Below are 17,457 nucleotides of genomic sequence, written 5' to 3'. Positions count from 1 at the left end.
TTTTGACACTGGGGTTCCAGATAAGCCATTTCTTCCCACATAAGTCACTGACACACTTTGGGAGATCCTCCCTGAGGACAGGGAGAGCACAGAATTCACACTTCCTGGGAGGGAAGTATCTGACAGCGGTCCTTGGTTATTTTACTTGAGAGAGACCTGCAGCCCCTGTCTAGGTGAGAAAGTTGCTGACCAAAGGCTAAAGCCTGAACCCCACCAGACCTGGGGGAGGCAAGTTACACTGCTCAAAACTCAAGTGTTCATAGTGCAGAAACCGTGCCTTGAATCCTAAGTAGTTCATGCTAGATCTTTATCACCTCTAACTGCTTGCTGTTCAGTCCAGCGTACTCAACAAGGTAAGGTGACTTTTTTTTTTTTTTTTTTTAAATAAGAAGCAGAAGAGCAGAAAGGGGAAACTTGACGCCCCGAGGGAAAACAGACCTTGCAAATAGCATCTTGTGTGCTTTCAGACCCAAGAGTTATCCTGCAGGTTAGCAAATCAAATCCATGAACAAGTACTGGTTGGATACTTCCAGTTTCAGCAGTCTTGAATAGACTGCTAAGAAGAGAAGCATTTCTCTTTTTCTACCAAGATGATCCATTCAGGAATTAGCATGGTACTTGGAGCTCTACTATATTCAAAAGGAAGAATAAAAAATGAACAGCTAGCCTGGTATAGCCACCATTTGCTACTAGGAGTTTGTGTGGGTACGCACCACTGCCAGCCATGGCCTTGGGCTCACAGAACTTTCTGTACTGTCCAACATGGACTTGGACAGTGACATTCTTAACTTCAGCAAAGCTGAAGGTGCTGGCATCACCCAAGAGTTCCAGTTCCTGTCTGTGCTAGCTGTTGAAAGTGCCGTAGCACTGCTAAAATCAGCATTAGACAAAGAGGAAGCAGATTTTAAACCAAAGCCAACCCCTTGCCCACATTAAAATATTAAGTGCCAGCAGGAAATTTCAAGATAGATTTTTTGGGCTTCAACTTCTCAGCACTGACAGTGATAACTGTATCCACAGATTTCTTAAGGATTTTCAACCCAGGCAGTCTCCTACTCTGACATCATGTTTTGTGACTATTGACTGACCTTTAAATTGGCAGGTAATTGCATGTTCACCGAGCCAAAAGCCTGAAATTCATTCTCTCTGAGATGATACCTCAGTCCACCCTTCCTTCTCTCCCTTCCCCTTCTTATTTTTGTAATTAGACATCTGAAAATACTGCTTGTTGGGTGGTATTTCCAGCTTCAGTCATTGCTGGCTCCAGCATAGGAAAACTCCTCCTCTTGAACGCACATCATCTGGGCTCTTCTGTGTGAGCTATTTTCTGTACTGCTTGGATATTTTAATGATATTTTTATTTGTATTGTGAATGGCTGTGCAAAAACTCAATTGATACAGCCTGTGTGAATATGTTTTGCTACATAAACACAATTATTTTTGTTATATATACCCACCCTCTGTAAGAAAAGACATTGTAGGCTCACAAAACTGTAATGCTTCCCATATGCTGAACTAGCTAGCTGTCTCAATGGATCAAATATAAATATTGATGCAACATGTGCCATTTTACAAATTAATCATGTACAGAGCATGGTGGTTATGACAGATTCATCTGCACTGCCAACTTTTTGTCCAGAGTATCCAGTGTCCATTGATACCTCAAGGGATGGACTACATGAAACAGGAATGTACATATCTGAGCAACTGATTCAGATTTCAGGGTAAGAGAATTTTTATTTCTTCGTTTTAAACAAGATTTGTAGAGAATTATGGGTATCTGTCAGGATTTGTACAAGAGAGTTAGCACAGAACCCAGTAAAGCAGTTCATCTCTAAATTACTTCTCTTTCTGTACCACAACAAATTTTGTGTTACAGACTGGAGTCAACACAAAAGTTAGTTTTGAAAACATTGTCCTGGATTTTATCTGTATCAGAGCAGTGCTTCTAGAACAGGAGATATGCACTACTTATTTTATGCTGTTCTCTTATCCACATTAGATAACACACAATGATGCCCATTGAGTTTGTGCTTAGATCTCTTAGCAGTTCATGATAATGCCACACAAAGTTATTCCCAATGACTACCTTTCCACATACAAAGCTTGAAGGCTTATATGTCAATAATCCCTGTGTTTTGGCAGCAAAGCAGACTACATGAGTGAGCATGAAAGTAATACTAAGCGCTTTCCTGCTCACAGACTTTTCCCATCCCTGGAACTATTTTGCTTCTGGTTTTTGGCCATTTTCTGTAGCAATCCTTTTCTGATCCTTCTACATCAGGTTCATCTGAATGGACGCCTCAAACCTGAATCTACCTCCCCTCTGCCCTGATTTGTACAAATATCAACAGGCTGCAAATACCAGAGGATTTTACATCAACTACTCATTCTGTAAAAGCGCCATCTATCATGTCAGTTCTGGATGAGAAAATAATATATATTTAGCACTGCATAATATATACAGCCTCCTTTCTGTTCAATTCTTGACTCCTAGAGCTACAAGAACGAAGTCAAGTCTCCAAGGTATTTAACAATGAACTGGCTATTATACGGTCTGTTGAGATAACATAGAAGAAAAAGAGTGGGAAAACAGCATGGTTTTTCATATTCCATTGTAAAGTACACGAAAAATTAGCAAAATAGAAGATAGCATTTTGTTGCTGTGCCCTACTCACCAAACCCTCAGCAGTCTTTCTATGATTACACTGGTATAGAAATAGGAACTGAGAAAAAAGCAATTATACAGTAGGTATCTATAGCTCAAATAATCCCTTCCTAGACTTTGTGAGCAATACCAAACAATTTATCGAAGTACAGCACAGAGCCAAGCTGTATGAAGACAAGCTACTCAGTCTGGAACATCTTGTACCACAGTTTATAATGCAGGAATATGAATAATACATGGGAAATCATCAGATGAGGAGGCAAAGCCAGAACTGTATGCATCAATCAAATGCAAAACATGGGTACGAAGTGTGTTGGAAAAGCGTTTGCCAACAATAGGTCCAGCAGACAACTGCAATTTATCCTCTGCCACTTGTGGCCCTCTCCTGACACTCTGTCCACCCAATCTGCAAAGACTATTCTTGAAAACGTATCCATTTTCAAATTTATGCTTGTCTTTCAGACTGTATTACAGTCACTTTTGGAAGACAGTCATTCTATAGCATTTTTACTGTGCCAGAACAGCCTAATGTGTAGCTTGTCAACATGAAACGGACTGTAGATTCCCTAAAAAGCTAAAAGTAGCCATGACATAGCAAAACATTAATGAGAAAACTTAAGAGAGTCAAAACATCTTCACCTTTTACGTTATTAAATCACAAAGACTGCCTTTGATCTCTAGCCAGGTTCTGCTGTACAAGACCTCAGATTACATCCTGAAGCACAATCTGTAGTCTCCACTGGAAAGTTCTTATGCTATCATGAGTCTTTGAATAATCCTTTGAAAACAGTCAGCACAAAGTCATATGCATCACAACAGTCAGCTGAGCAGCTTGTCTTCTCTCCACAACACTTTCTAGTGGCATCTAACACGTTTTTTTAGCTCTACTTCAGCCAGCAGCTTGCTTCTAACATGAGCAGCATAACAGAATGAAGAACTGTAAGAGGTCAGAGAGCACACAGTTTCCATGAATGCTGTCTCATGAAATGTGCACTGAATAGCCTGGAGGAAAAAAACAAAAACCCCAGGAAATCTTCTCTCTGAAAGCCACTTGGAGAAAAATAGGAGAAGATAAAAGCAATCTGGGGTGCAGTTTGGACTGCATTACCTTATCTTCACCAATGCTGTAATGTCCATACTAGAGAAAGAAAACCATGAAAGAACACAAGAGAGAGACTACAGAGTTCTTAACCTGTTACAGATCTCTCATCTCTTAAAAACTCCAGGAGAAAATAAATTCTCCTTACTAGAAGACAGTGTGCATTTCAGGAAAGATCCAATACCTATATGAACACTGCACTTTGTACCAGAAGACAGTACAAATAAATGCATTTACTTTTACTCAGCAGTATCTCTTCTAATGTGTGCTTCAGTGTGGCTTACACAAAAAAATTTAATTCACACTGTTTGGACTGGAGCTCAGCTCATGGCTTTAAAATGAAGCTGTAAGAAGTTCATAACATACAGTGAAAGAAAGACTCTCCACCCTTTAATGTGCAACTCCAGTTCAAAGATCCTGTTCCTGTTTCCCTTCTCAAAACCCCACTCTCCTAAAAGAATAGATGAACATAGCAAAGACAAACTGAATTCCTTTTTCCATCAACAATGCATGTAGGAGCAAACACTTCTAAAGGGAAGAGAGCTGTTGCATTGCCAGGCCATTCTGTGATTCTATGATTCACAAGCAATGGATACTGCTAACATGCCTGTACTCTGGCAATGTATCATTCCTGCCTTTGAGAGCCTCTAACAGCACGGATTACACAAGAAAATAAATAACAGCAATACCACCCTCTGATTTCAGCACTTATTCTGTACTCCAGACCTCCCGCCATGCTTGTTGCAAGGCTTTGTCTACACTGGGGAAAAAAACAAGAGTAATTAAATGAATATGATGATTAAATTCATTTAATAGACAGCTAGTTTGACAAGCATCTATAGCAAATGAGGTACATAGTCACACATGGTGATTCTCAGCACTAGACTGCATATAAGGCAGAAGATTATTATAAATGACTTCACAAGACTTTCAAAACTACTCGGCTTGAATTGATCATTTTGCATTTTCTCCCAGCCAGATGCAAATGGACTGAATGTTCTGCAGCTGTCATCACCTCTCTGAACAGTTAAAGGCAGTTGCCCCCAAGTTAAGAGCACAATTTGCTTTCCATGATGTACCTCCAAAGCTCCGGGCTCATAAAGGTTTTCATTTGGATGGGAGCTGGCTACTGCTGTTCACTGGAAGAAGAAAATGTACATTGCCATAATGTCTGATTTACCATTTGTGGCTGAACATTTGGAGCAGTAAATCTGGCCAGCCCAGCATAATGGTCAATGGCACACAGCTGGAGGTGCACAGCTGGCCTTACTATAAAAGATTATTAATGGATTTTCAGGGTTTTTTTTTTTAAGATACAGCTGAAAACAGGGAAAAATTAAGTAACTTGGGATGCACCATGAACCTGGCTCTGTGCAAGGCATTTTTTATTAAAGAGCATTTAAATAATCAAGCCTATGCTGGCTTCCCCACAACTTGCTGTTGTTCAGATTCTTCATCTGAATAAATTATAAAGGCTGAATTAAACATGCACCTTCAGCAGCTATGTTGGCAGGAAAAAGGGGGAAGTGTCTATTTCAGCAGTGCAAAACTCAATCCAGACAAAGCCTTTTCACTTACCTCGTCACATTGCTATTAGTAAGACTGCATTATGTCCCCAAAGCCTCTCTCATACCTGTGTTAATATTATGTTCATCTACAGCCTACTAGCAATAAAACAGCTAGTTCTTAATCATTGCTCACAGAAATCAAGACATTTGGACAGAGCCCTCTTCATTTCCACTCCCATCTGACCAGAGATAAAAGGAGATTAGCATCCTCAGGGTTTGGCCAATCCATGCAGGTAGTAACATTTCATAGAGGACAGCAGAAGGAGGTCTATCCTATCATCTTTTAGGTTTGCTCTCTCTGTGACCTGAGCATGAGACAACACAGATGAGAGGCAAAAGAAAACTGGTCATGCTCTAGACTGCTGGATCTGTTCTTGTAAACCTAATTCTGTCTATTGCTTGGGGCTTTATAACTGAGTTTGTAAGAGGAAGGGAACTTTTTTCTTACTGCAGAGGAAAAAGGCCTTTCAAACATTTTTGGTGGGCACCAAGGTCAGAAAATCACCCTGGCACTATCTAGTAATAAAATGAAAAATCACATGGATAAAGGATGCACAGGTGAAGCCCCAGGTTTATGCAGCTCCAAGAGCCAAAAAGCAAGTAATATCAAAAAGCTTCCTCAGTATTTCTACACAGGCCCCAGAGAGAGATGAAAAGCATCATAATGCTGTTAACACAACACTTACAACAGGATAGTAATGATTTATACTCCAATTTTCAGCATCGACATTTTTTCAGCAATTCCTCTAATAGCAGAAATGGAGCAGTTAAGCAAGCCAGATTTCCACTCCCATCCTCTTCTCTCACAGAAGCCCCTTCCCACCCAAGCTATTTGACGAATACACATGAGCAAATATGATCACTGAACGTTCCCAGCTGTTCAGTAATATTTTCATACCACGGGCATTTATCACAGTGCTCCATAAAAGACAGAGCTACAGAGCACTTGCAATGGGTATTACAAAACAGGGTCACCCTCTCACCTCAGAGAGGGCTGCCCAGCCACCCACACAGACATCTGCTCTTTTAGGACATATATAGCTACCCCAGATTATATTAAAAACAAAATGAAAAAGCTACTCCACCTGGCACTTGCCATGTACACAGAGGTCAGTCTCATAAGGCCCACATGGAGTGCCATCGAGGACTCTATCTGTCACCAGCACAGGGGAATCCTTCCCCAGTGGAGAGCAGAAAAGCTCACATGGTTTATCTGGAAAAAAAGAAATACATGTGTCTTGATGAGCAGCACAGACAAGTGTGTGAGGCAACAGCAACTAAGCAAAGGAATGCAGTCTCTACACGAATCTCTACATGAATATTTGCCTGCTCACACTGGGAATCTAGTTCAGGTACCTTCTCTTCCACGCTGTATAAAGGACTGACAGCTTCTGTTAAGAAAGCTTGAGGAACAGCATGGCAGGAACAAGTAATTGTAATTCATCTTTCAGATGCAGCTAAGGGGAACATTCTACAGCTTTCTTACAGAAAACTGGGGGTATTGCAGATGAAATCAAGATAGGTTAATAAGCCGCAGTGGAAGGACAGCAAGAAAACGCAGAGGAAGCTGAAAAAACTTACCATCAACGACCACAGCTGTCAGGAGGCTTTTTTTCTTATTGGTGTATCTGTCATGGGCCTGGCACTGCTGGTCTCTGAAGCTCGGCACACCTTTGGGGCAGGGCAAGTTCTCACACACGGTGTGTTCCACGCTGGCTCCACGGCAGTTCTTCCCACCTGGCCCCGGCCTATTGCACACAAGAAAAAACAAGGTCAATAGGAATAGCAAAACTACATGCAGGCATATCTTTATTTAAGTTTTTCTGTCCAAGCCAATTAGTAAAATAGCAGAAAGGATCCTTCCCTTCTGACATTTCTTCCTGGAGTGCAAATCTTGCTCTGCATGGCTCTAAGAGAAATATCCAAACTGCACGGTGGATATATAATTGGTTTATCAGAAGAGATGCTCTGGAGTGCTTCAGAAGCATGTTCTTTTGTAGTGTCCATACACGGATCAGTAAGTAGGTGGCTGACTGCACATGGCACTCTTCTGATAGGAGGTAATTTAACCACTAAGTAGCCTTTTTCAAAGATAGGGAGCTTTCAATTTTTCGTATCCTGGTCATGAATCTCAAACACCTTTAACAAGAGATACAGCAAATGTCTCTGCAGCACATCCTCTAAGGTTCTTTTTTCAGCAACGTAAAAAGAAAATATTACAGAAAAAGCTACAAATTGTAGCAAAAGTATGGTTTTCAAAAACAAATCTGTGCAGTGGACAGTCTCCATCCTTGAAAGCCATGCCACTTTACATATCTCTTTTTAAGCATGCAGGAAAGGTGACTAATCCAGCATCAGGATTAAGCATCTGCAATTTTTTTATTTTTTTATAATATATTTATGATTCCCAAGAGAAGGAAAACTAAAACTCTTGACAAATGCCTATATTTTGCTTCTTTACAAACAAAACAAAAAGAAACCAAATCAACCGAAAAACCCCAAAAAACTCAACAAGAAAAAGCCATCCTAAGTGATCACCATTTTTCGTAGCTATTGCTGATACTCTCCTGAATTCTATCTATAACATATCTATCTTCTAGTTGTAATCAGAATAGATGGATAAAGTCATGTCCTTGCTTTTTTTTAAACAGATGCTATGAAAAGCAAATCCAGCCAAATTCCAGTTGTTAACAATTGTTAGCAATTCATTCCAAAGGCTTCTTCTCCTCTCCCTCCCAGCAGAGCAATGAACATCAGGTTGTATCACACTGCTAGTTATAAACCAGGGCCCTGACTGAATAGCATTACTTGTGTCATTAGTCCCAGTAAGAGTTGTCCTGTCCATTTACACAGTGGCAGCACAGCCCCAAGTCCTCACAGTATGGGCTGCAGCAATGGCTGGGACTATCAACAGTCTAATTCAAGGCCATCCTGATACATGCCTGAAACACTGACTCAGATTTCCTGGTAGAAAACTTCACGGCCATCGTCCACCATTCCACCATGTTTCTGCCAAGAAATCTACCCACTAATGAACTGAAGAGATCATTTATAAAGCCCTGAGTCTTCCACATGACAAGAGAGGATGGGAGAAGGGATGGGGATCTCATTATCCTGTTCTGTTTAAGCCTGTGTTTTTATCTTCAGTCCCACTGTATGAAAATAGTCCAAAGCCTGGACAAGCACACAAGGCAGTATAGCTCAAAAGACTGCATGTGCAACTGGCTAATGACACACTGCTTTACAATCAATTAGAGCCAATGCATGCAAGTACTGACAGAAATTACAGAGAGGAAAAACCAAATCAAACAGTGAAGCAACTGGTTTAAAAATACTGATAGTCCCACAGGCTCAGAAGTCAGCTGGCAGGAGTACAGATTCCAGCAAAGAAAAAAATTTGAAGACCAAATACATATAAAATAAAAGATAAATCCCTCAGCCAATACTTTTGGACAGTGAATAAACCAGCTGCAGAAGAAGTGGGCTGATGCCAGGAATATGAAGCAAAAGAAGATCACGTGTGTATCCCCAGCCAAGAATGTATATGAGCAAGAGAATTTTAAAATCAATGTGCAATCTTGGAGGGAGCATTTCCTGTAATTTAAGGAACGATGATGAATGGATTTAGGTTTGGTCAGCGCTGTGGTTAAAGAGACTTTTTGTAGCTGACAGCAAAGAAATCAGCTAAGTCCCTTGTTCAGGAAAACAAGCTGGTAAAAATCAAGTCTGGACATTACAGACATGCAGTTGTAGTTCTGCTTTACTAAAGGAGAGAAATAAACAAAAACATCCCCTTTAATATGAATATATCCCAGCAGAAGCCAGTGGATGTCTATCCATCATCTGGGCATGTCTTCAAAGTGACTGCTGCCATCCAGAATCTCAGCCTCTATTTAAAGTTTCCTGTGCTTTTTCAGTGAAGAAAATCTTAAAATATAAATAAATCTGGAGATGCATAACTTGGAAGGTTGCTCTTATTCATCTCAGAAAAGATAATGCATCTGAACAGAGGTGTTCATTTAAACAGCCACTGTGGTAACCTGTTCAGGCCTCTTGTAAAGGACTTCAGGTATGCTTCAATTAACCAGAGAGATGAAGGACTGCACGAGAGATTGTATCACCTCCATTTCTTCTTGAAAAAATCTGAAAAGGTCAACTCCAAGTACCCACTGTACTGTGTGTGCAGAATACTCTCCTTTTCATATGTAATACATCCTGATGTACAGAATATCTCTCAAGGTACTTGATCAACACTGCTACATGACACTATGACCATTGTCAGCCACTCTTTTGCTTCCCGGAGGCAGAGGCAAAGCCAGCATTGCCTGCAAAACTGATCTCTAAGACATATTGGCTCAGTTTGCTCTGTAGATCCAGATTACCCTGTCTCATTCACTGCAGTGCTGAAGAGAAAACACAGTATATTTTCTCTGCCAAACTACAGGTCTTGAATTCAGTTGTATCTGCATCTGAACCATTGCATTGGGCCACTTCCAATGGTAACCCCTCAAGCCATTTCCACACAGCGTGCTTTACTCCAGGTAGTTGCTCTTGGATTCTGATTCAGTCTTTGCTGCTGGTGAACATCAAGTTTCTTGCATCTCCCCCACAGCTCTGCTGCTCATTTCTTTACTGTACTTTTGCAGCAAGGTTTGCCTAGGTGCTACATGCAAGAAGAAATCAGTGAAGACTTACGGGGGATTGTCGCATTTCCTCTGTCTGAATCGCACTCCTGTGCCACATGTCCGGCTGCACATGCTCCACTGACTCCACATGCTCCAGTCTCCATCAACATGTTCAGGGATGGGAGTTTTACTGACACACTCCCCAGCTCGGCACCACTGAAATGCAATTGCGTTAGCAGAGTCTGGAAAGGAGCCCTGGATCTTGCAAACAATCCTGTACTGGTGGACTTTAAAAGGATGTCTCAGAGATTATATGCCCATGTTTAAATCTGTGGAGATTCCAGGCTTCTGTGTGATGGATGAAGAAAAATATAGAAGTTTAAGTGTCACCCTCCATCAATCCCTACAGGAATTTCTGTCATTAAGAAAACATAATCATAGAAATTGGCCCCTTGCTTCATAACGCACGTAATTATCTAAATGCAAAGACTTCAAACAATGCTTTTCATGGAAACCAAATCCAAGAAATTATATCCCAAAGCAATGTCTTCATCAGCAGTATTCCCTGTATGTACAAAATCATCCAGTATTTTGACCCTAACTTGGCTAAAGCCCCAACCAACCTTCGATTCTAATAAGCTACGCTGGCTCCTAGCCAAGTAGCAAACTTGGCCCATTCTCCTCCTCTGTCCAGGATATGATATAGTAAGCATTGCAAAGAGGTATTATGAAAGATTCGCTGAGACTCCTGCAGTTAGAAAAACATGTATTTAAAAACTTCTTGTCTCAATTTCCTTGTTATGCTTTCCAAAGCACAGCTTTTCTTGTCATTGTTTATCTTCCATTTGGAAGCATAGGCCTCTAATCTTTCTTTTTAGCAACAATCTTTTAAAGTTTACTCTTTCTTACCTCTCAAGCCACACAGCATACAGTAAATCCAAAACTAGTAAGTAAGGGGGTGGGCATTTACCAAAGCCATCAAGTTTCTTTGTGGCTTAATGAGTTATCAGCCACAGTGGGAGAATGAACCACACATCACCCTGCACATCCCATCCTAGAGGTTAAACATCTTCACTTAAGTATACTTCTGTTAGCACAGCTGGGAGGTAGCAGCTCAGTTTCAGAAACTCCCACTCTTACAGCACTGAAGCTAGCTACCAAAGCAGTGAATTCCACTGCAGGGAGATCTAATAACCTCTGAGTTTATTTTGTGCTTCTTGTAACTGCTTTCTCCATTGACCTGGACTCTGGAAAGTCCACACACACCTTATTCATCTAAGTAGATACATACAGTAAAGCAAATATTACTGAAAAAATAACTAAACATCAATGAATTTAATCTCAACATGTTTTGAGCTACTTTTAGTAACTAAAAAGTTTTTAAATGGCCTCTTGTTCCCCATCTGCCTCCACTCCCAAAATGCCAGTCTAAATGCTCCCCATACTTCCTATCTCAATTACAGCCAAGAACACTACCTTACCTTAGCTTGCACTGAAAAAAACCCCTCACTCTTGAAACACCACCTGCAGCAATGAACAACCTGTGATGAGTGGGCGACTACCTAATGTGACTCACAGGTACTCTGTCTGTGCACTTAAACAGTGTGGCATGGAGTTTTCCTACAGTGTTTGTGTATCACCTTGACCACAAGCTGTGGTCTCCAGAGGCTACTGGAATACACTTAATAAAATCAGTAAGATCTGACCCAATCCAGCTGTTAATTGAGCAATTTTTGTTACAGTATTGGTATAAAATGTGGATTCATGATAAATACTGAATCTTGGAAACATTACTCCACTGACAATGCTGGAAAAAACAAACTCATTGCTGCTGAGTATTTTGATTACCTTGTCTGCGCCACACTCAGTGCCATCCAGAGGGGGATCCAACTTTGTTTTACAGGATGTATCTCCTTCCACCAAGCACCAGAGCCCAGCACACATCAAATGCTGTAATAGTAAAGCAATGAGGTGCGGTTATTCTGGATGTCAGTTATCATTATGAGATACACTGCAAAGCTCAGGCAGTCTCTCTCATTCTCCCATGTGAATCCAGAGGCATCTAGTTGGTTTGGGAGCCATTATTTTTAAGGACTGATTGTCATTAAGTATTTGAGCTGCGAATATAAAAGAGATTGATGGACATCATCATCAGGAACAAAACCCATCCTAAATAAGAAGTCCACTATTTAAAAAGAGTTCTTTTTCACTAAAATTAATCTGGTTCATTAAATAGGAATCCTATTTGGGAGGACAAAAGTTGAGTGCTTTGGAATCACTTCAGAAATTTGGGTGTCTGAGCTGCTTAATTACTTGCATGTTTTTCCTCTAAAGGTACTCACAGAACTAAGCATGGTAAAAGTCAGTAACCCTGCTGATCCTGGTGGCATGGCCTTTGAGAGAAAAAGAACTGAAGAAGTTTTAAGAAAGAGGAATGGGTTTCACAGTGTGCCACGCAGCAGAGAAGCTTGGTGATAAACTATAAAAATGCAGACAGGCTGGGAGAAAGAGAAGGTTTGGGAGTGAGCAGGAGCTGCTAGAGTCCAAAATGCTAGAGAAGGTGAAAAGTCAGATGTTAGGGCAAGAGCAGCATGAGGTACCACACATCTCACTACTAGACTTTAAACATGTTTTGGGTATCATTTCTCAGCACTGCTGTTCTGCTCAGCAAACGTGTGTTAGAGGGATATTAATGGTGACCACACTTGTGTGATCTGTCAGATCAATGATATTTTCAGAATCTGAGTAAAAGAAGCAGAAAAAAGGGCTTTTACATCATTAATTTTTTCCACAGCATCCACCATGCTTTGCATTCCTTGAAAGTAGACGAATTCAATACAGTGCTACAGATCTGAGGACCAAAAAAAGAAAAAGAAGAGTTACATTTCTTTCCACTATTGTTCACGTTTCAGTGTAATGGTAAAAAGATGAGAAGCCTGACTCTAGTGCCAGCTGGTCTTGTCAAGATTTATTGCACCTCATTAAATAGTTGAGTCAACATGCTCAGACCTTTTGGTTCTCTCACAATATGATGTTTAAGACTGTGGGTGCATGCATGTTTTGTGTACACACATGCTGTGTCTCTGTGAAATAGAGCTGTATGGCAGAGGGTGTGGACGAGGTAAATCCCAACAGTAGCGACGATGCAGAACATACTGAAACAAAATGAGTTATCACAGCAGTATCTGCATCCCGTTTTGCTTCTACATTTCTCTGTGGAAAGAAGCTTTTGCACTACTTAAACCAAAAGAACATTCACAAATATTCTAGAAGCAGACCACAAGCTGTGAACTAGAAGCAGACAGCACAATTTAGCAACATCTGTACCAAACACAACACAGAAAGCTATCATCAAGCACACAAACAACAGCAAATACACAAGGGAAACATAAACCAGTGAATTTCCCAGACATTTTTCCTAAGCTAGTAGTGTGTATGAGAAAATATCAGCTGTCGTTTTGACTAAATGATTGTGACTCATCAGTGGTTTGCCCACAGCTCTTGAGCACCCATTAGCAGAGAGGACACCACATGCTGTTGTACAGACAGGTACACCGAGGCAGAAGAATTGACAAGCCACAGATATCAGAACAAACTGAGAAATCGATTTTTCCACACTGCAACTCCCAGGTTCTCAAAACCCCTCCTTCTCTGGAGAGCACTAAAATCAAGAAGTACGTCTATTAACTGTCAAGTCTTACAGAAAGAATAGTGATCTAGGCAATAAATCCTTTAAACTGTAAAAGCATTTTCCCAAAATGTCAAACTTACAGCTCTGAGAGGATGCTTGTTTTCCTAGAGGTAAAACCACAACAGCCCTGCATCTGTTTTAACTCACAGGGATCAAAAAGCAATGAGCTATTCTTTATATTAAGACTACATACATGAATAATTGAAAAAGAATTCTAAAACAGAGATGTTAAAAGCATGACACAGACCTAAGAGCAAAGCATCATAGGATGTTCTAGATACAGAAGCAGAATGTGCTAGATGTAGCTACAACTACAATTCAAAGCAATCTATGAACATGATGGACCACTGAATTCCAGAAGCTGCATGTAAATGAGGGTTAAAGTCTCCTGTTTGAAGTTAAAATAAAAATAATAAAATAAAAAAAAGGGGGGGAAGAGAAAGAGGGGTGATGGAAAGAAAGTCATAAAACAAAGCAGGTTTTTTTATACAATTTTGGTTGCCAAACAGAATTCCTCCATAGTCCACAAGAATGTGGAAGGTGATATACTCAGCTAACAGGCCTAGCTATGAGCCATGGCCTGGGGGAAGCATTGGGCACAGCTAACTTCAAACAGGTGAGTCCGCATCAGCAGAACCACAGCACCCAAACCAGCCTGTAAACACAGCTGGTGCAAATACTCACATGTGTATGTGCCTATGTGCATATCTGTATATACACATGTATACACATGAACACATTCACACACAAACAATAAATAAAAGAAAAAATCTCTTTTACCATTACCTGCTGTTCTGAAAATACCCATTTTTGGGGTATGGAGAACATAGGATTTTTATAGTATCTCTGTATTTGATTCTGAATACTAAATGCAAAGCATATTTCAGGAAGCAGTTATAGAAAAATCTGGTAACTGCACTTCAGCTCTGTGTTCTAGTGCCATACCACTACAAAGCTGAAATGCTCATTAGTGCAGTCCCCTGTATTTCATACAGCTTTCGGATACCTCAGCAAAGATTAAGCCATCAGCTTTGGTACTGTATATTCCCAAGATGTTTTATCATGTTAATAGCTCATTTCAAAAGAGATCATATATCCTCCTCAGCTGCAGTATAAACCCAAACAGAAATCCTCATTAAACAGTCCTCTAGTTAACCAGTTGCAATGACTGATTTTTTAAAATAATTAAATAGTCAGCTTTGTGGGGAAATATCAAAGCAAGAAATGGCACGACTTAAAAGAATGCTGCTTGTAAATCAATGTCAGTTCAGAGCTTACACTGATATAGAAGCTATCAAAAGATCTCTGTTACTGCTAATTGTGTCAGCAACCAGGTTTAAGAAAGATCTCTGCCTACAAAGCTCTCCTTACAGCATCCACAAAGTGCCTGTGAGGATTTTCCAGTGATAGATATTTTTCTCTGGAAAAATATTGATGAAACTGTGTGGAAAGGTCATCCTTGGATCAGCCCCCAGCCTGACGTATTTCCAGGAGGGAAAAAAAAAATAAAAAAAGTGAGATGGTTGTTGAAATGTAATACTTCAATAAAAATGCACATTTCCTTTTTTAAAATTGCAATACTTCTTCAACTGAAACCTTAACGAATTTATACAGCCAGAAAACAAACAAACTAAAATCAAAGGGGCAAATTTGAGTCTCTCAGAAACTCCTGCAAGATAGAAGAACTTGCCTGCATAGCTGTTAGCAGTCAGTCCTGAGAGAGGTCAGCGCCTGGAAGCTCCCAAGCTGGGGATGGCTGCTTGGCAGTGAATGATGCTTCCGATTGCAGCTGTTACAATGGCACCTATTTGAGAAAGGGGCCTTACTGTGCCAGGTGCTTTCTCTTCCTCAAAGAATTTGTAATCTAAACAGGCTCCTGGAATTACGGAGACAAAAGAAGCTTTTCCTCTTTGTCTTAGGTGACAAGTCAGGAACAGGAAGGGATTAAATGTCTTACTGAAAGTCTGCTCAGACAGGAGCAGAAACTCCGCTCGGAGTTCAGCAGCCCTCTGCTCAGTGTCACAGCCACAGACTCGCACTGCCTGCTGGCTAAACTTCAGAGTAAAACTAGAAAAAACTCCTGGGACACCCCCAGGAACATGTCTGGCTGTGGGCCTTTCCACCTTTCACAGTCTCTCATACGTCTGCACAACACATACCGTCTCTGAAGATGGTATTTACCTTGCATGCAGCCCCATCCCAGACACATGCCGGCACAGCCTCACAGCGTGTGAAGCACTACGACCACTCACATGTGGCTCTAGGAAAGTAATCTATTTTAAGGCTCTTTAACTGAGTACTGCAGCTGGAAACGAGAAGCCAGCATTAATTCAGCCAGCTCTTTGCCCACAGGCAATCAGACTAGAGTCTGTTAGTTTCTGGGTTAGCTGTTGCATCACCAGTTACTAAAAGCTGTGTGATTCTGTCCAATGACCTCATATGATCTCAGTGAGAAGAGAATGCTCACAAAACTCCTCTGTCTCAAGCCTCAAATTATTACCTACAAAGGGAAGCTTCCAAATCTCCAAAACAAAAAGAGAATCCAGTGAATAAAGAGAGCCTACCCCCCAGCTAACAGCTCTACAGAAGCTAGTTCCTTCCCTACACATTCACTCCCCCATCTTAGATTCATCCAAAACCAACAAACTACAACACAACCACCACTACAAAAAACACTCACAGTTAGTTCTTCTGAAAAAGAATTTGTTCCTGCTGCCTGCTGCCCGTTGGAAAGATGGGCAGCTTTTTATTTCCAGGAGCAAAATTAACCACCATGAAACCAATTTTGCTGTCAAAACGAGAGGATTATGAAAGAAGGACTTAGCAAGAACAAATATCCTTAAGGAAGAGAAGCAAGAGACCACTTAACACAAGGGCACACTTATAAATAGACTGGCTTCCAATGAAATATCCGATCTCTTTAATTTTGCCAAGGTTTTGGCTTGGCAAATAGCTAACAGTGAGATAAAACATGCTGATAAACAGAATCCTAATTAACACCTATTAAGTAGAATAAACGCACTCTTCTGTTCAAAGCCCTGTGTATGTGTTTGAAGCCTCATAGCATGCTTCTGAGGAGGCCCTCTTTACACAACACAGTGGGAAAAACAACACCCTCCTTTTCTATGTCAGTGCCATTACTTCGGAATAGATAAACAACAGACAATCTGCATGGATTGCAAAGGAGGTGAGCACTGTTGTTTGCCACTGGTGTTAGTGCAGTTTCTTCCTGTTGAAAACTAGATGAAAGGTTCTGAAAATCATAATAGTATAAAATTGGAAGGCGCTTCGGAAGAGGAGCCATTTGCTGCCCCAGATAACTGTAATACTTGGTATGTATCAGTGGGCAGCTGCTGAGCTTTCTGTAGAGTTGATAATCCAAGGAACAAGTGGTAGGTCCAATAGTGAAAGTGTTTGCATGTCTGTCCAAATGACAGATGTGATCCAAATGTCACAGAAAGGCTCAAGAAATGATCACAGGATCTAACCCAGAATATTCAGGCAGTGGTCAATATCCACTAAGTTCTTGTTTTAACAAAACTGGCCAACAATCCAGCAAACTCATTATATGTACAGCAGTGACAAAGAAGAATGGATCTCTTTGCTGTCGGACAGAAACCACCTAAGTCCATTATTTAAAAAATGAGCCTAAGAAGAGACACAGCTCAAGAAAATTTTTTTTAAAAAACATCTCTTTGTTTTCACTACCTGACTATGTGCTTCTTCAGAAAAAAACAGAAACTCGAGGGCTCATCAACGCTTTTTAGACAAGCATGGCCTATAACTTTTCTGCTTGGAGCCAACAA

At 40.6% G+C, this 17,457-nt stretch overlaps 1 protein-coding gene across 7 annotated transcripts in view; it reads right to left on the bottom strand.

Annotated features, from left to right (window-relative positions):
* The window catches only part of ADAMTS17 (ADAM metallopeptidase with thrombospondin type 1 motif 17), a 165,936-nt gene that overhangs the window by 58,792 nt on the left and 89,687 nt on the right, over positions 1-17,457 (bottom strand). For all 7 annotated transcript variants that reach the window (XM_048956816.1, XM_048956818.1, XM_048956817.1 and 4 more), the window contains 4 exons: positions 11,809-11,910; positions 10,031-10,176; positions 6,917-7,083; positions 6,421-6,548 (listed from right to left, as the gene is read on the bottom strand). In XM_048956816.1, the coding sequence (XP_048812773.1) occupies positions 6,421-6,548; positions 6,917-7,083; positions 10,031-10,176; positions 11,809-11,910 (543 nt within the window). The remainder of the gene's footprint in view (positions 1-6,420; positions 6,549-6,916; positions 7,084-10,030; positions 10,177-11,808; positions 11,911-17,457) is intronic.

Source organism: Lagopus muta, chromosome 10 (genome assembly GCF_023343835.1).
Source record: "Lagopus muta isolate bLagMut1 chromosome 10, bLagMut1 primary, whole genome shotgun sequence".
In the NCBI taxonomy this organism is placed as follows: domain Eukaryota; kingdom Metazoa; phylum Chordata; class Aves; order Galliformes; family Phasianidae; genus Lagopus; species Lagopus muta.
The sequence above is the reverse complement of the archived record's forward strand: the minus strand, read 5'-3'. Positions and strand labels throughout refer to the sequence as shown.